We start from the raw sequence: 19,882 nt of genomic DNA on the forward strand, positions 1-19,882 counted from the left end.
CTCATAGTAAAATCGCATCATCTGCGAGGAGTAGCATTCAAATGTCCAAGTAATCTGGAAAAAGTTGAATACCATATTTCCAAAAGATGCACTATCATCATATTATTCACTGATCAAAAATAAAAATAGTATGGTGGTGGTAGTGGAATTGGGTTTTACGCCGTGCTTGAGAATATTTCGCTAATTTGACGACGTACATGCGTGTGTATGTGTATGTGCGGCTGCTTGTATTAGCCCAGACTTAAGGTGGTTTTATAGTGCTAGCTCACTGAGATACCATGCCGCAGTGAAGTCTGAATACCCCACCCAGACACATTATACTGACTCCCAGCCGATCAGTCCAGGTTGTACCCATTAATCCCGAGCGCCAGGCAGGGACCAACAAGTACCATGAAATACACAATGCCATTATAGAAAGTGGTCAAACATATGTTATATTTGGTATACACTTTCTCAGTAAAGTACAAATTCTAGTACTTTTGGAGTTGAATCCCATCCGGGTTTTGAACCCACCCCCTCAGTGTCATGCACCAAATGGCCAGCACACAAAGTCAGCCGCCTAACCCGGACTGAGAATGTGTATCCCAAATATAACATATGTTGCAATTGACCACTTTCTAAATGGCATTGTGTAATCATTCCTCAAGCAATAAGTATCAAACTTACATTCTATTTCCTGCTAGTTTTTAAACGACGGTGTTTCGTTAAATTGTTGATGTAGAAAGTCAAGGTTCAACCTGCCAGTGAGCACCAGTCATTTCACAGTGACATCGATTCAATCCAGTGGTCGATATTATAAACATCTATGAGCCGGCCAAGGCATTATTATCATCTGATCCCTATTGTAATCTTATCCTTTGATTGTTGTGAAATGCATAGTGTTTTCTATGCCTTAGAACTAGTGAAAGGGATAAAGTGAGGTTATTTATCAGTGTACACGATCGGGTGACAACCCAAAGCAAATTGAAACAGAACAACAATTTCAAGTAGAACTTGGCTCTGCTTGGCTCTGCCTTGCTTTGCTTTGCGTGAGAGAGTTAGCGACCAGCCGTAATATTCTATATTTGTTCCAAGAGGCGTTAAAATCTGTTAAGGCTGATGCTGCAGCAACATGCTACAGGGGAAATAACTCGTTTTCAACTAATCTTCAGTTGTGGCCTTCATCACTATTAATCTTCTGTGTTCCCGTTGTGTTGAAAATATCCCCACAGAGATGAGATCGTGTTTCGATGAACACCAAAATGTCTGGCCGCTTTATTTTGGGCCATTTCAGTCTGCACATACCCACTGCGCGAAGACGCTGATTTTCTGTAAGCCGTGGAATGACGTACGCGCAGTTTAGGTTGAAAAGTGTTGTCCACTAGAGGCTAGAGAATAACCTACCGATCGTCACTTTTCAATATCAGGTGTGTGAACTTCAGTGTCAAAAGTGAGCAAGTTCATTGTGCACAAAATGCGCGTGCCACGCGTGACACTTGACATCAAATTTCACCCAAAGTGCCTTTCTACATGTGTATTTAGGGTTATTTTTATAACGTTTCAAATAACTTTTATTTTATACAATTTCATGGTATGCCCAGCTACTTTTTACGTGTGCTTGCTAATTAGATTTTAAATTGCCATGTGTGGGTGTCACAGTGCACTCAACTTCATTGCACTCATGAACATTGTTTGTCGAAATGTGCATAATATGTTAATCTCTGCACGTTACTTCATTTAGTCTGAATTCTACTGTAACTTTCTCCACACTCACTCCTGTAGCACACACAGCTAGTTCACTGTTTGGAAATATTCATCATCGATAGGTGCGCATTATGATAAATGTCCGGAGAGCGGAAGGTCGCGGGTTCGATCCCCGATCGCGTCATACCAAAAGACGTTAAAATATTGTACTTGTTGGTCGCTGTCTGGCGCTCCACACGAATGGGTACAACAAGGACTGGTTGGCTCGGAGTCAGTATAATGTGTCTGAGTGGGGTATTCATGCTTCACTGCGGCATGGTATCTCAGTGTGCTAGCACTATAAAACCACCTTCAGTCTGGGCTAGTACAAGCACCTGCACATACACATACACACGCATGCACGTCGTCATATGAGCGAAATATTCTCAAGTACGACGTTAAACCGAATTTCACCTCACCTCACCTATGATAAATGTTTTTTGAACTCACCTGATGAAGGGAACATTCCATCCAGTCAATCATTCACTACCTGCTTCAGATGGTTATGTTAAAGGTGTTATGAGCACGCTGCTGTTCCACTAGCTGTAGTCGTGTTGATATATATCTACATGTATGTTTAACACAGTCTTTCAACGAGTCTAATGTAATACCAAACCTCGCCTTACTTCTTGTTATTGCTGGAGACGTGGAGCCAAATCATGGTCCCGTTTCAGTGAACTCGCTACATAAGGAACTACAATGTTTTCATATTTCACTTAAACTACCTCGTATTTCTAATCAAATCTTTGAATAAGATAGATTATGTTTTACAGAAAGACACTTTGGTGGTTCTAGAAACACACATGATTTGAAATTAGATATTTTTCATTCTCCTTATAGGAGGGATAGGAATGTATTTGGTCGTGGTATCATTGTCATTGTTGTATGTTAAACGAAGAGTATATTTAGAGCCATACAATTATGAAAATATGTACCTCGAGGTTATCCTGCCACAGAAAAGATTATTATTAAGCGCATCATATAGACCACCTGACACCCCTGTGTTATATTGGGATTAACTAGAATTGAGATTCAATCGATGATTTTAATAAAGATTTGCTCAACTGCAATCAGCATCATCTGCAATATATTTTAGTCAGGAAGAGCTAACGTAATATAATTAAAGAGAGACGATTCGAGTCACTCAATACTTACAAACTCTGCTTGACCCTGTCGTTATCAGTGACGCTTGTGTAATTGTATAGAGTCGAGTGTGGTCGACTTCAGCACACATATCAGTGAACTGCATTGACATGAAAAAGTCCTTTGTGAGAGAAGTCTTGAATTACTTCGTTTTTAAAATTTAGAATCTCTCTACATGCCTTAAAATACAACGTTTTAGAAAAGATAATAATATATTGGAAGATTTATCATGTTCTTATTGTTCTTCTGGTAAAACTGAAGACGAATTTTACATATGATCAGTCTGTGGACCTTTTTCTGCCTGTCGATAGAAGTATTTAAAATATAGTAATGATACCCCACAAACGATGTATAATCTTCTTAATTCTAATGATGCTAATATTATCAAATCTGTTGCCATTTTCATAACACATTCGATGCCCATTTTTAAATCACGTGTAAACTTATTATATCATGTCATGTGACCAATAGTAGTCATTCAGCAGCTTCAATTGTACTTTAGGCCACTGGGCCTAAACTATTGGATAAAACCTGTCTGCCTGTCTGTCCTCAATTACAAAGTTGTGACTATGCTCAGTTAAATGAATTAACTGAATAAACTGATTGGACGTGTTTGTTAAATAGTTACAAGTCTATTGATACAAGATGTGATAGTTTCTGTCAACATTTAAAAACTACACAAGATTATGAATACAAAGCATGAATACCACAGTGATAGTAAGGCCAACAAATAAACCACGGTTTGACGGGGAACCACGTACAGTTACAAGAGTGAAAGCAGGCACAATTCAAGATGTTTACTTTGTTTCATGCTCAAAATGTAAATGGAGAGACAATAGCATGGGTAAGGGCCGCGACTCTTTACATCGACTTGCCACACCTTATACGACTGTAGGCCGTGGTAGATAGAGACGACGGGTGTGGGTGTGATGGAGCATTTCAATCATGGGAAATCTGGGTTTGGAAACCCGTGAAATATGGCAATTTGGACAAATTAGGTGAATGTAGTATATGTCCCCATAGAAATACTTCATTGGTTGCAATTCAATATATCTGTGAACAGGCTAAGGGTGAGAGGTAGCAGGTTGAAAATGAAAGCATTGCTATATTTTCAATAGATATTGTCAAAATAACTGGAAAATGGAATGTTTGAATAAACCTGAAATGACTGTATGTTAGCATCTGATGGGGATGTGCTTTTGGATGCCGTGAGGTTTAGCTGTGTGTTAGCATCTGATAGAGCAGTGAGATGTAGCTCTATTTTAGCATCTGATGGGGATGTGATTTTAGTTGCCGTACGGTGTAGCTGTGTGTTAGCATCTGATGGGGCAGTGAGGTGAAGCTCTATTTGAGCATCTGATGGGGATGTGATTTTAGTTGTCGTACGGTGTAGCTGTGTGTTAGCATCTGATGGGGCAGTGAGGTGAAGCTCTATTTTACCATCTGATGGGAATGTGTTTCTGGTGTCCGTATGATGTTGTGCTTGAAGTCTTGGCTTGTTACTCTGAAGATTTTTAATTACGATGTTCGATGACTGTGTGAATGGAATATTTTTAAAAAGTGGCATAAATCTTTAACTGTTTCCCTACAACTCTAATTTCAAAATGAGATGTATAATTTGTGTTGGTAACTGTACCTTGTGTTTGCTGTAAAGGTAAGGTTTCAGTTGATGTCATCAAATTTATAAGTGAATTTTCTAGGACACCTCAACATGGTGTATCTTAAAGCTTGAAAGCTTCCAGCCACATAGGCATCCATACATTTTGAAATTTTGTTTTAACAGAGCTGAAACTATGAAATGAAACATGGACCACCAAGAAAAGCATGGGTTATAACGATTAACACAAAATACTAGCATATCAACACGTGTGATTCAGGTAATTTTAACATTCACCTGAACGTCCACCAAGATGATCATCTCAGATAGAAGGATGTTAAAGTCCGAGAGGAGGCCGAGTTCGTGACTGATGTCTCCCAGGCTGGCAGAGGTACAAACAGTGTTCTATATTCCTCTGTACCACACGTAGACATGTCCATGTACCTTAGTATGACTGAAACAGTGTAGTGTTAAAGGGAGACTGGGTGTGTGCCAGTATAAGGTTCTAGCTTGTACTTACAGTGTACCACATGTAGACATGTACATGTACCCTAGTATGACTGAAACAGTGTAGTGTTAAAGAGAGACTGGACGTGTGCCAGTATAAGGTTCTAGCCTGTACTCACATTGTACTACATGTAGACATGTACATGTACCTTAGTATGACTAAAACAGTGTAGTGTTAAAGGGAGACTGGGTGTGTGCCAGTATAAGGTTCTAGGCTGTACTCACAGTGTACCACATGTAGACATGTACATGTACCTTAGTATGACTGAAACAGTGTAGTGTTAAAGGGAGACTGTATAAGGTTCTAGGTGTGCCAGTATAAGGTTCTAGCCTGTACTCACAGTGTACCACATGTAGACATGTACATGTACCATAGTATGACTGAAACAGTGTAGTGTTAAAGGGAGACTGGGTGTGTGCCAGTATAAGGTTCTAGCCTGTACTCACAGTGTACCACATGTAGACATGTACATGTACCTTAGTATGACTGAAACAGTGTAGTGTTAAAGGGAGACTGGGTGTGTGCCAGTATAAGGTTCTAGCCTGTACTTACAGTGTACCACATGTAGACATGTACATGTACCTTAGTATGACTGAAACAGTGTAGTGTTAAAGGGAGACTGGGTGTGTGCCAGTATAAGGTTCTAGCCTGTACTTACAGTGTACCACATGTAGACATGTACATGTACCTTAGTATGACTGAAACAGTGTAGTGTTAAAGGGAGACTGGGTGTGTGCCAGTATAAGGTTCTAGCCTGTACTCACAGTGTACCACATGTAGACATGTACATGTACCTTAGTATGACTGAAACAGTGTAGTGTTAAAGGGAGACTGGGTGTGTGTGCCAGTATAAGGTTCTAGCCTGTAGTATAAGGTTCTAGCTTACAGTGTACCACATGTAGACATGTACATGTACCTTAGTATGACTGAAACAGTGTAGTGTTAAAGGGAGACTGGGTGTGTGCCAGTATAAGGTTCTAGCCTGTACTTACAGTGTACCACATGTAGACATGTACATGTACCTTAGTATGACTGAAACAGTGTAGTGTTAAAGGGAGACTGGGTGTGTGCCAGTATAAGGTTCTAGCCTGTACTTACAGTGTACCACATGTAGACATGTACATGTACCTTAGTATGACTGAAACAGTGTAGTGTTAAAGGGAGACTGGGTGTGTGCCAGTATAAGGTTCTAGCCTGTACTCACAGTGTACCACATGTAGACATGTACATGTACCTTAGTATGACTGAAACAGTGTAGTGTTAAAGGGAGACTGGGTGTGAGCCAGTAGAAGTATCTGCCCAGCTCGAGATTGTTTTCAAACTCATATTAGATTGGGTATCAGTCTCACAGTTAATGATAATCATAACTGACAAAATTGTTGGCACCAGCCACATGTAACAAGTACTGGACTGTGATCCCCTTTGAGATTTAGTATTGCCTTTGTCATTTCAAAACCTCAGTATATGTTTTACAAAGAATGCATGATCTTCGGGGTTTTTTTTGTTTTAATATCAGTAATTGTGAAATTTAATCATAACTTTCGACCTTGTTAAAAGGTTACTTTTCTTTCCATGCTTTTTTGTGCAATGAATATCAGCTCTGTTTGTAAGGAGTGTATCTACATATTTAACAAACGTTATTTATTTGTAGGCGAGCTTCAGGTCCAGCTTACAGGAGTGAGGTCAGAGGTCAACGTCTTTATGTCGCCAATTGGTGGTATCAAGTACAGATGTGAGTAACTTTAGTTTTACGTTGCTTTTAGCAATAGCACGGCGAGAGACACCAGAAATGGGCTTCACACATTGTACCCATATGGGGAATCGACCCCCGGGTCTTTGGCGTGACGAGCGAACGCTTTAACCTCAAGGCTACCCACCGCCCCTGTAAGTTGTGACCAGCGTCTTGTGCATGTACTAGTCACGTGGATATGTGCGCTATATAAATATCATGTAATGAAAAAAGTGAAACTCATGGTAGCATGAATGAAAAAGAGTTATTGCGTTATCAAGCGAGTGACGTTTTGCATGATGAATATCATTTAATATGAATTCATATTGTATTTTATGAACCTTGGCGGTATTTACCATTGGAAAAATACACAATGTCTGCATCACTTTAATTTGGTATTGATATCCTGTCGTCGAAAACCCTGTTCTCGTGTATCCAAAACGGTCCCTAACCATTTCCAGTTTAAGTGTGTGTTGTAATATATTTGATCAGAGAGTCGATTATTTATCAGCCCGATGGTGACAGCATTTAATATGGTTCAAACAGAAACCTGAGACAGTGGTGTAACTGATTAACCTTGACTTAATCCTGTCGGGAAACCTACTACCAAAGGCCTTGTATTATGATCATATATTGATATCCAATATTAGAAATGCCATATCAGCATGGTGACCACACTAGAATATTGAATTTATAGTTCCTATAACACGCAAGGGACGTCTGTGTACATGCGTGCAAGTGTGCAAGTGCAGATAAGATATCTCCACAGTACATGGACTTTGTGTTTACATGTCGTATGACAGTGTTTATCACCATCAGGTGACACCGGCATATCACCTGTATAACAAGGAAGCCGAACCTCCAGGTAGGTGTGTGCTGTACCGTCGCGACATATTCCAGTAAAGCTGTCTTGACAAAAGATATATTTTACAGGAAGATCTGCGAAACATATACGTGAGTATCGTAGATTATGTAATGTCTATGCTAGCCTTGATTTAAGTTTACACAATCAGGCGTCAGGACAAACAGGTAAACCCTTCATTGTCACTCCCACATCAGACGCCATTCCTCGAAGTGTGTTGTGTGTGACGCATATGATATTGTACTTACAAACAAGGAACTACTCTACCTAACGTTGTGACAGTGAATCTGGGTGTTAATTGTCAGATATTAGGGTTAGATAGATTCCGTTTCTTTCTAAGGATCAAGCTGGAAGGTTCCAGACTTGACAGCAGACAACCTTGAGGTGTACAATATCGTCGATTGTAGTGCATGAAGTGGGCGTTACCGTCGTCACGTGACATGGAGGACTTGTTATCTTAGAGGCGTAACTGTGCAGTGGATCGGTGAGACAGATCTCTACATTCAGCGTCTGTGTGTAGTCGGGTATGTAGATCCAGGAACAAGAGTTGCGGGTGGAAAAATAGCTAATGGTTTTAGGTGCATCATTATTTGGGAAATAGAGTGGTATTGTTATAGGTAGAACGAGGGGAATGACATGGAGGTAGATAGTTTATCGTGTGCCCGTACACGCCTCTACATCCTCCCGTTTTACACCTCCACCTCCCCTCCTATCTGTACCCGTCTCTCTCTCCCTCGTACACGATTCTCCCTCTTACTCTTACCTGCCTCTCACTTTAACTCGTTTCCGCCTCTCACTAATACTCTGTTCATACTCCAACTCGTACCTGCCTGTACCTACTACCCGTACCCGCCTCTCCATATCTCCCCTGCGTTCGCTCCTACCCGTACCCGCCTCTCCCTCCTCCCCTCCTATCACTCCTACATGTACCTGAATGTACCTACTACCCGTACCCGCCTCTCCATATCTCCCCTGCGTTCGCTCCTACCCGTACCCGCCTCTCCCTCCTCCCCTCCTATCACTCCTACATGTACCTGCCTGTACCTACTACCCGTACCCGCCTCTCCATACCTCCCCTGCCTCTCCCTCTGTCTGTCACTCCTACCAGGCTCTTCCTCTTAACTCTTCTCCCTCCTTCCTTCCTCTCAATCCTCCATATCTCTCCAACTCGTACCCGCCTGTCCCTCCTCCCCTCCTTTCACTCCTACCCGTACCCGCCTCTCCCTCCTCCTCTCCTTTCACTCCTATTCGTACCTCCCTCTCCCTCTTCAATGGCCCTCCCCCTACTCATACCCGCCTCTTCCTCCTCTACTCCTCTCAATCCCCCCTCCCCGTCTCTCCCTCCTACTTGTTCCCTCCTCTCCCTTCTTCCCGTACTTTATATCTGCCTTACCTTGCTAATCATACAAATATCTCCCTCATCCTTCGCTCCCCTTCTACTCGTAACCGCATCTCACTCCTCCCCTCTTCTGCCTCCTTCTCGTCCCCTCCTCTCCCTCGTACCTCGCCCGCCTCTCCCTTCTGTACTCCTCTCAATCCCTTCTTCCCCGTCTCTCCCTCCTCCCCGCTACTTCTTCCAAATCGCACCCCCAACCCCGGCTAACTCATCCCTTTCTCTAAATCCTACCCGGATCTGTTTGACATCCTAATCGTACACCTCACTCTCCTCGATGCCTTCCTCATACTCAAGCACGCCTCTCTCCTCCGAGCCCTCTCCCACCCGTACCCGCCTGTACCTCCTACCCGTACCAGTCTCTCCCTCCTTCCCGGCTCTACCCTGTTCTCCCTCCTACCTATATAAAATGTACATCCCTGGCTCCATCCTACCCGTAAACGTCTCTCCCTCTACGCCTGTACATCCTACCCGTACTAGCCGCTCCCTCCTCCCATGCTCTCCCTCTTACCCGTACTAGCTTCCTACCCTACCCATACCCACCTCTCCCTTCTACCCGTACTTGCCTGTACCCTCCTCCCCTATACACCATCCTACCTATACATCCCTGGCTCCCTCTTACCCGTAAACGTCACTCCCTCTACGCCTGTACATCCTACCTGCGCTAGCCGCTCCCTCCTCCTATGCTCTCCCTCCTACCCGTACCCGCCTGTACCCTCCTCCCCGACACACCCTCCTACCTATACATCCCTGGCTCCATCCTACCCGTAAACGTTCTCCCTCTACGCCTGTACATCCTACCCGCGCTAGCCGTCTCTCCTCCCATGCTCTCCCTCCTACACGTACCCGCTTCCTACCCTACCCGAACCTACCTCTCCCTCCTACCCAAACCCGCCCTTCACTTCTCACCTCTTTTCTCCCTTCTGCTCCTATCCGCCTCACCCTCACTCTCACCTCCTAGTAAACTCAATCTAACATGAGGTTTTTCACTCACAAAGAGTGCACAAATATATTTTCTTGGAATCAGTATGCCATTCTTGATAACATGTTCGTATTATTGAATTGAAGTGATTTAGGACAATGATATGTTTGTTTCAGAATGGACGCCTTCCCCAAATGTTCTGTCTGTCAGCAGCAGTTTACCCTGAAAGGCCCCGCCCCCTACCTACTGCCCTGTCTACACGCCGTGTGTGAGACGTGTGTGACATCTGCAGCTGGTGGTGTGATATCATGCTCTACATGTCAGAGGGAGATCAACCTCACAGACACAACCTTCCAGAAGGACCCAGTGAGACAGAAGGAAATATTCCACCTGATGGTCAAGCATCGCCGTACAGAGCTTCTCTGTACACACGAAGATGACGGCAACCAGGCTGTGTGTTGGTGTCAGGACTGTGAAGAGTTACTCTGTGAATACTGCCAGAACATGCACAACAGTTTCAAAGCTACCAGACGACATGTTGTTGAAACCATTGTGGACACGGTACCGGGAAGCATGAAGGCTGAACCAGTTTGCAAACTTCACAAGCGTTATCCTCTGGAATATTTTGACAAAAACTGTAACATTTTCATCTGTACGAAATGCAGGCTTGGCGACCATGCTGAACACGACGTTGAGGATTTAGACGTAGCTTCTGATGCTGCGAAAGTGCGGATAGAACAACATGGGAAGAACGTGACTGCACTTCATACGTCTCACCAAGCATATCTGAAGAGCATCAGCAAAGCCGTGAATGACACAAAGAAGACAAGCAGTGCTGTGAAGGAGACCATCCACCACACTTTCCATTCTCTGAGGACACAACTCGATCAAAGAGAGAAGGAACTGATCATCGATCTTGACAATCAGACGAAGCAGAAACTGTCAAATCTACACACAGAGCATATTACCTCTGAAGGCGAGAGTGAACGATGCAAGTGGACCTCAGACTACATCAAGACAGTGCTCAGATATGCTTCGAACTCGGACTTTATGACACTGGAGAGTTCAATACAAGAAACAACGAAGACTTACCTCAGATCAGTTCCACCAGAGCTGCACTGTTCACCTGCAGCCACATTCAACATGAGAGGACTGGAGAAATTGAAATCCGACATTTCTGAGTTTGGGTCTCTCGTTAGAGATGGATCAGCATCTGATGAACACACACAGACAGGTACTTACTTCTGACTCTGGCAGTATATGTTATATATTAGATTTGGTGATGAGCTGATGGTGAGCTGATGGTGAGCTGATGCTCGTTCTATTCCTTTCTAACACAAACTCGGTGAAACATAAAATGATCGTTGGTAACAGTTGTTGGTTATTTTACAGACAGAGGTACACAGACAGATGATATCCATCTACCTGACCCGGAGAACACACCCAAGCATGTAAGTACTTCTGAGTAAGCATACGTATATACGTCTCGTAGTCTCTGAGGTAATAATTATTGTCACCTGCGTACATATAATGTTCATATTGAACTTATGCTTGTATCTTAGGAGTGAAAAAAGCCTACGGCTTTGTGAATGTTGAATTGCGACATTGAAATATATTCTTTTGTTTCAAGCTGAAGCTTCCGGAGGCTGCTAACAATCCAGCACCACTACCACAGTTTGGTGAGATTTTTAGATTACTTTGGAAAAAGTAACGACGGAAAACATCGTTACCGTATGTGTCCCTTTATTTTGCATGCCATATTTTCAGAAGCACATGCTTCCAACTCCTTTATGATTTAAACAGACATAGTTATGAATGGACAGAAAATGGCCTCATAAAATATTTATCCAAAGTAATCTTATGTGAACAGTTTTTGGTCTTGTTATATTGACATGATACTGTGATACGTGTACACTTAGAGGGCAGATATGGGATACGTTATCAATACCCGTTTGTAATGGACAGAAGCTGAGACTAAACAATGTTGAAACGTGACTCTACTGATATTACAAGGACCCAGATCTGTCTTGGCAGATATTTTGTTGGGCACAAAGGTGGAGTGCCTCTTATTTTGAAAAAAAGAAAGTTCCAAGCATAGAAGTTACTGTTTATGCTTTAATGTGTATGAGCATTATTGTTCTTCAAGCTGGGAAATATTTTGCAGATGTGGGGACTAAAACCTACAGTCTGGAAACAGGAACAGGGACCACGTTGACACTGCAGTGTGAGTATAATCAGTTGCTTACTTGGCGACGTTGCACAACTCGATGTTATGCCGTTGTGCGCCCACAAACAGGATAAGTTACTGGATGAAGCACTCTTTCCTGACCTGTAACCACAGGATGCTGTACAGGTTTACTGCTGAAACCCTATGACATTGTGGACCTTGTGTACTATTAAAGTCCGATAGGGTTCTTGTATTAGTGATTCCCGTCTTCTGAACAAATGATATGGTACTGGGTGTATTCAGGTTTGCCATCATCTGTGGTATTAGATTCCGTGATGATGTCCGCCCTTTGAGCATTCATTATAGCGCTAAGTGTAGTAATGTCCGCCTTTTAACACACGATATGGTACTGGATGTAATGATCTTGATTGCCCTTTAAACAAAGGACACTCTACTTGGTGTAGTACTGTTGAGCCTTGTTTATATGGGGATTCGGTGGAACTACAGTTGTATTTAACTTCGTTTAAACACTGGACATGGTGTTACCCGACCTTTAAACAATAGGCATGCCACCGGTTCTACTTTTTGGTGACCTGTGCACTTTTATCGTGAGTGAGTTTTCGACACTGTTTCCAGAAAATGTAACTATCGTATCTATCAACAGAATCCATATTTCTGTATATCATTACAAACCCTCGGACGTATCGTTATAGACAGTGAAACGTCAGCTAGAAGAAGCAAGGGTCTAAAATTGCATGTGTTTACTTCTTGATGGGGCTTCGAACAGCTGGTAACACTAGGGCTTTGCCGAGGTGGCCAGACTGGGCGTCACGGAGGACATCTGGTGTAATATGAATGTGTCTACAACAGGCCACCGAGACGCGTCTTTTTACAAGGAGATGTGAATTCGCAGCGATTGACTTGCTCAAGAATAGATGTACTTGTTTTATCCCGACCCAGTTGGAATTTGCCCTCAAAACTATTACGAATTTTAAGGGGCGACATATGGATGTGCAATCAGAAGCCGACGTTCACTAGGAGGGTGTACCTGGTTCTCGTTAACTTTGTCTGACTGGTTTACTGTCCGGTTGTATAATATGTAAACCAAGGGCCTAAAACACCACAAATTCGTTAATCATTGTTAACGTTTGGAACAAGTTCTTGGTTGATAGTGTGTTTTGTGTATTGTAAAATAACCCATTGTCGGTGTCAGTTTGTGTCAATCAGTGAAATGAAAGCCTAACGTTATAAGATCTGGGATTTTGATGCGCTGTAATGAATATTATACTTTAGGACATATATATATTTTGCTTAATTGTCTTTCATATAATGCGTCGTTTCAGATACGACCTAAAGCAGATATTACAATTTAGTGTTGAGAAGCTAAACTGAAAATGCTAGATCATTATGAAAGGGTGAGAGTTTATACATATATTGAATTTTGACTAAAATGAGTTAGAAGCTGGTTGACGACAGTTCAGCTATTTGCATATGAAATATACGTATTTGATGTGACAAAATGTTCACCCATTAACTAAATGTCAAATACCTGTAATAATGATCGGACAGGTTGTCAGTCCTCCTGGTGAAATTGAGTGAGTGAGTGAGTTTAGTTTTACGCCGCACATAGCAATATTCCAGCTATATGGCGGCGGTCTGTAAATAATCGAGTCTGGACCAGACAATCCAGGGATCAACACCATGAACATCAATCTACTCAGTTGGGATACGATGACATGTGTCAACCATGTCAGCGAGCCTGACCACCCGATCCCGTTAGTCGCCTCTTACGACAAGCATGGGTTACTGAAGACCAATATTCTAACCTGGATGTTCACGGGTCCTGGTGAAGTTGTATTTGATGCTTTCTTGGTAACATCTGAAACGAACTGTCTCAAGATATACGAAACTAATCAATTTGAAAAAAAACCCATCTCTTTAAACTTTATGTTTAACATAAAAAATAATTATATGTCCCAGCCAATAGACATGATTCGACCACCTCCCCACACAGCGAGTGTGTTGAAACTGTGCACAGTGATTGAAGCGGACGTAGAAGTTACCTGTCGACACTGTGTCTGGTGAACACTCACATGTAAAAATATCATCAAACAACAGCTTTTTATGTCTTATTGTTTAGTAAACTGTATAAGAAGAGTTTAGAATACCAACAGTAATAGTTTTATCATGAAATGATGTTTATACATATGAGTTTTCATACGGAAATGTCTATTTCTGACTTCTGACAGCAAACCAGCTCAACTGACAGTGTCTGACAAACTGTTTCATGGAGTGTTTATTTCATTGTCAGTCAATATCAAACTGTATGAAAAACATTTAGAATACCCATACAAATATTTTCACAGTATGATTGTGTGTATTTAAGTGACAGTGGTGATACAATTCACACACAGACGAAAATGGGGGCCGATCATTCAGTGCGCTGTTTTGTAAACATTGAAAGGAGGTTGACAATTACATGACTAATTTGTTGTCTGAAGTCGGGAAATTTGTTAAACTGTAAACAAAATGTATATTTCCAGGTCCTAAACTACAACTGGACGCTGCTCGACTCAACACAGACAGGTGCCACGTAACTACAGTCGGTCAGCTGGTGAACTCGCCGCCCGCCACAAAATACAGACACAGCGGCAGGTTAGGGAAATATCGGGGTACATGTGCCTCCACCATCATGCCCCTTCCTCCAGCCCCCTCTACTGTCACCCCTGTCCAACACACACCACGATACTGGGAGACACACTCTAGGGTGGGTGTGGTGCGTGTAGGGTGGTGGCTTGTCCTGGAGATGGGTGTGGTGGAGGAGAGCCAGGTGGACAGTGGGTGGTGTGTTTGTTACCAGCGCCGCTCCTGGTGTGTCAGTGTAGGGAGATGTTACACACACCAGGGGAGTCTCTGTACCAGGGTGTGGCAGCAGGGGAGGAGGGAAGTGTTACACTAACACAATGTCTGACACACCCGGCACACAGGCCACCCTCCACTATGGCGTTGTGCTGGATGTGGGGAGGGGGAGACTCGCCTTCATCGACCTCGACAGAGAGGTTGTTTTAGCCAAGGTGGATGTTGAGTGGAGCGAGTCTCTTCTTCCCATGTTTGGACTTGGGTCGCCAGATCTCTTCACAGTCAAAATGAAGGTGATAAGTGGGGCAGATATCACCATGACTGACACCAAGAAGTCACTTATCTATGACGCCCTGAATTAGATAATAAAATAAATATGACATTGTGTAAACTTGTAAGTGTGATTTATTTATTTCAACTGTCAAATGTAATTGTAGTGATTGAGGCGGACGTATAAGTTGTCTGTCTATGTGATGTTTGTTGTGGACAAGAATGTAACGAAGTCAGTTAAATGTGTTGTTTTACTGCTTGACTGGAATCTCTTGTGTATGAAAAAGATTTTACATCCACACATGACTATTGTTATGATTATTATTCTGCAGTAGTTGACCAGTTTATCACACATTTCATACATGTCTGGGAAATATCACAACAAATAACTGAGTCACAAATTCATCAAAAGTTGTTTCAAATCATGATTTTTTCGCCATGCTTCGTGTCTTCTCTGTAATACAAATGTTTTAAATCCCCACATGAATATTGTTGAGATGAAATTATTGTAGTTGTGAATCCACATACGCCACATTTGATGTCAGTGAAGAAATATGATGAAAGTGATTGAAGCGGACATAGAATGTCCCCGTTTACATGTTGTGACGTATATTCAGAAATACAATCAAGTTCGCAGGATCTTTTGTTTTCCTAATTAGTTGGATTCTATTGTCACTCAAATGTATTTCTAATCCACACATGACTAGTTTATGGATTAGCTGAAGCAGAAATGTCAGACTTAGAGGAACACTGGCTTCTTCCCAGTTGTCAAACACTGTCCGCTAAAGCTCATCAGCTGTCATGTGTCGATTTGCCGGATAAAGTAACTGAGTGTGACGTGAGACTGGGCTGCCGTCTGTAAGGACAGCGGAAATATACTTGGACACATTATCTGTACACACTTATGAACACTGAAAGTGGTCAAATGTAATATATTTTATATTTAGGATTATATTTACTCAATTTCTAGTAAAATTGTGGGGTTGAGTCCTGAGTGGGATTCTAATCCCCATTCTCAGAGTGAGGCACGTAATCCCTAGCACGTGTAACATATGAAGATTACAAAGGTTGCATGTTAATTTACCCAGTACAATGTTCTCAACTTGGGGTAAAGTGAATTTATCAATAATCTACTTCTGAACCCTAACAAAATTATATTTAAATTCAGCCCGTGCACAACCACAGATGAAGACACATTGAAATTGGAAACAATGTTAAAATAGCATCGGGAACTGGTCGTTATAAACGTGCTTGCTATAAACATTTTAGAATACGTAAAACATGCAGGAAAGATGCACACAACTATCAAGCGTTACCTTGGTGATGCCGTTGTGTCACTATGGAAACCAATTTGTGGCGCATCACTTTGTTAAAGTTACACCTACAAGGTTCCGTGAGTTTGTTCGACTTTCGCTCTGTACAATGTACATACATATGGACAATCGTTGTGTTTTGTAGATAAGTGAGCTTGTTTTAACGCCCTCTTAGCCGTAAAGATCAGGGTTAGAATTGATCTTCAGTAACCCATTCTTGTCGTAAGAGGCGACTAACGGGATCGGGTGGTCAGGCTCGCTGACATGGTTGACACATGTCATCGTATTCCAATTGCGTAGATCGATTCTCACGCTGTTGATTACTGGATTGTCTTGTCCAGACTCGATTTTTTACAGACCGCCACCATATAGCTGGAATATTGCTGAGTGCGGCGTAAAACTAAACTCATTCATTTACTTAAACGCCCAGCTGAACCACATTCCTGTCATATTACGACGTGTAAACTTATTAAGTGTAGAAAGTCATAAAGGTGATGCTGACCTCAGACCTTTACCTCTTGGACAACCGATCACGTTATGGTGCTGACTGACACATCTAGAAACCAAATTGTTAATTGTGATCAAACCTGCGGTCATTGGCTACTGACGTGCCCAGGGAACGCAACTCTGTACAGTGAAGTTTGAGTAAGAGGGATAGGGTCATGCTCCTAAGCCTCCTTAGGGGGTTTTGCCACTGTAACGTTTTTCTTCGAAATTGATTTGCTTGTATTTGTAAAACCCCCAGTTTCATCCCTTCACTATATGTCGATATATATAGAAAGCTGTAGGTTATATCCCCAGCGATATTCCCTGTGTCATGGGAAACTGGGACCCACTATTTAAAAGGCACGTCAAGCCATAAGGCTGATGAAATACAATAAGACAATAACGTATTTGCCATTTTATAAGTTCCATTAGTTCCTGCATCGACCTGAACACATTTTGTACAGTCTGTACAACATGCACATTTCTATTGAAGGCTTTTTTGATTTTGTTTTCTCTCTTCAGGTTGCTGCAACTGCAACTTCCATAATTCTTTCAATGGTTCTCCCATTTCCATAGAAACACAAAACATATACTCAAAATAAAGGTGAGGGTTCATAATATACAACTAGATCCACATCTTGTACAGGTTTCTTGTATTCTAGAAACAGGAATTTCACCAAAGATCAAAGATGTTAGTTTGTACATGATATACAATTTGATTAGTATCTGCTTCATGCATCAAGAATGTTCGATAGTACATCTCCACAACATTCTATCACTCCCAGCACTAGCGGTTGAAGGTGTCACAAATATACCTACAATACATTTTGCATAGCAGCAAGTCTCTGAATCTTGCAGTGTAGTTTTAACTGTCTTTATCCAGACCGCTGCATGTTGCACTGTGATCTCCATCTGGTTTATCCCGTGCAGAGATCTAATCTCCATCACTGTCTTGATCACCTTGACCTGGATATCGCGGGTTGGTTGGGGAGTACTTTGGTGTGGTTGGGGTGTATGTGGGGGAGGTTGGGGAGTACTTGGGTGTGGTTGGGGTGTATGTTGGGGAGGTTGGGGAGTACCTTGGGGCTTGTTTGGGTGTATGTAAGAGAGGTTGGGGAGTATCGAGGGCTGGTAAAAGAGTATATGGGAGAGGAGGGGGAGTACCGAGGTGAGCTGAGACTGTATTGTGGGGAGGAGGGCTGTACGCTGGGGACTGGGGGCTGTACTGTGGGGAAGTCGGGGTGTAGTTGGAGGACGAGGGGAAGTACATGGGGCTGCTTGGGGAGTAGGAGGGGCTGGTTGGGCTGTATTTGGGCATGTTGGGGTGTTCTCTGGAGAGCTGGGGGAGTAGGGTGGGTTGCTTAGGCTGTATTTGGGTGAACTAGGGGGATAGGTTGGTGTGTGCCATGCAAAGTGATGCTTACTTCGAGCAGTCTGGTGTTTATATGTTTTAAACACCACACCACAAAATATTACAGCTATATACTGGCAGCCGTTAAGTAAGAGTCAGGAGCAGGCAATGCAGTGGTTGATATTATGAACATCGTCAGGATATGAGGTCAACCAAGACCCTGAGACTAACTACCCAATCCTTTAGTTCGCCTCGTCATTAGTTCCTTACCTAGCATCATTCCTGATATATCAGCTGTAGGGATTTCCCTGCCGTATTCACATTTCTCTGCATCCAGGAGCAGGTCGAAGCAGCCCGTGCCGATCTTGGCCAGCTGCCCCAGCATAATGTTCTCAGATACACCTTTCATCGGGTCGTGCTCGCCGTGGGCTGCTGCCTCCATCAAGATGTCCACCTGACAACAAAATGTCATCACAGTTCTCTCATGACCATCCTAGGTTTTACATAATATACATTAACAGTAAAATATCTTTTCACCATCATATTAGTTTCAATGTAGAAGGAAGAAAGTCAGTCTAAATGCAAAATAATTATAATAAAATCTGTATTCTAATCTATATATTTTTCATATATAATGTCAATAGCAGAATGTTCTAACTTGTCATCAGCCATCTCGCCATATCAATTACAATTCCATTATAAAATATGCTAAATAGGCTAAAATATCTAATACAAACTCTGCAGGATGATATGTTTGCTTGTCAGTTATCACTGAAGGAGGAAATAACTGAATAATTATAGAGTGACCATTCTGTTTATGATATAACCAACTTTATAATTGTGTCGTCTCTTGGCTGAGTGCACTAAAGATGCACAGAAGAACTACTGAACTTCAACACTAATGTTAATACCGTGACGGGTGACCCTTGGCCGTCATCATATCACACAGGAGGCAATCGAGGGATGTAGACCTCATGTTGACTGCGTTTGAATGAGCATACTGACGAATGGAGGCAGTAGAGTGCTATAGGCCTTTTGTCATTCGCATTGGCATTGGTTCAATGGTGAGTGGAGGTAGTCGAACACTCTGAATGGGAATGTCCAATGGTGCCTATTATGACACCCGAGGGTACAGTGAGAATCTGCGGAGCATACAATTTGACTGTGAACAAAGTGTCCAAAGTTGAAGAGTATCCGCTACCTACATTGGAAGACCTGTGTAGCAAGGTAGCAGGATGTGAGAAGTTTACAAACATATGCTAACCAAAAACCTGTTCCAGATGAAAACTCCAGAAAATATGTGCTTATCATCACACCCAAAGGTATGTTTCAATACACCAGACTGCCTTTTGGTGTGTCATCGTCACCTGCAATATTTCAGGGGGTCATTGACACCTTACTTAATGGGATTGACTGTTGAGCCTAATACATGCATGATATCATCAACCCTGGCAAGGATGATCCCCAACACATCAAGACTTTGGATGAACTTATGCAAATACTTTCTGATGCAGGTTTGAAATTGAAACCTAAGAAATGTATGTTTATAGCTGAAGAAGT

General features: G+C 42.3%; 1 protein-coding gene across 1 annotated transcript; it reads left to right on the plus strand.

The window, feature by feature from the left end:
- Positions 1-7,532: 7,532 nt before the first annotated feature.
- Positions 7,533-15,808, plus strand: LOC124269811 (E3 ubiquitin-protein ligase TRIM33-like). Its single transcript, XM_046704849.1, has 6 exons — positions 7,533-7,653; positions 10,053-11,110; positions 11,269-11,327; positions 11,507-11,555; positions 12,041-12,100; positions 14,587-15,808. Exons 2-6 carry the CDS (start codon positions 10,054-10,056, stop codon positions 15,000-15,002), a joined length of 1,641 nt encoding a protein of 546 aa, XP_046560805.1. The 5' UTR covers positions 7,533-7,653; position 10,053; the 3' UTR covers positions 15,003-15,808.
- Positions 15,809-19,882: the final 4,074 nt, after the last annotated feature.

Source organism: Haliotis rubra, unplaced genomic scaffold, assembly GCF_003918875.1.
Source record: "Haliotis rubra isolate DU_JTF1 unplaced genomic scaffold, ASM391887v1 Scf1479, whole genome shotgun sequence".
NCBI classification, from domain to species: Eukaryota; Metazoa; Mollusca; class Gastropoda; order Lepetellida; family Haliotidae; genus Haliotis; species Haliotis rubra.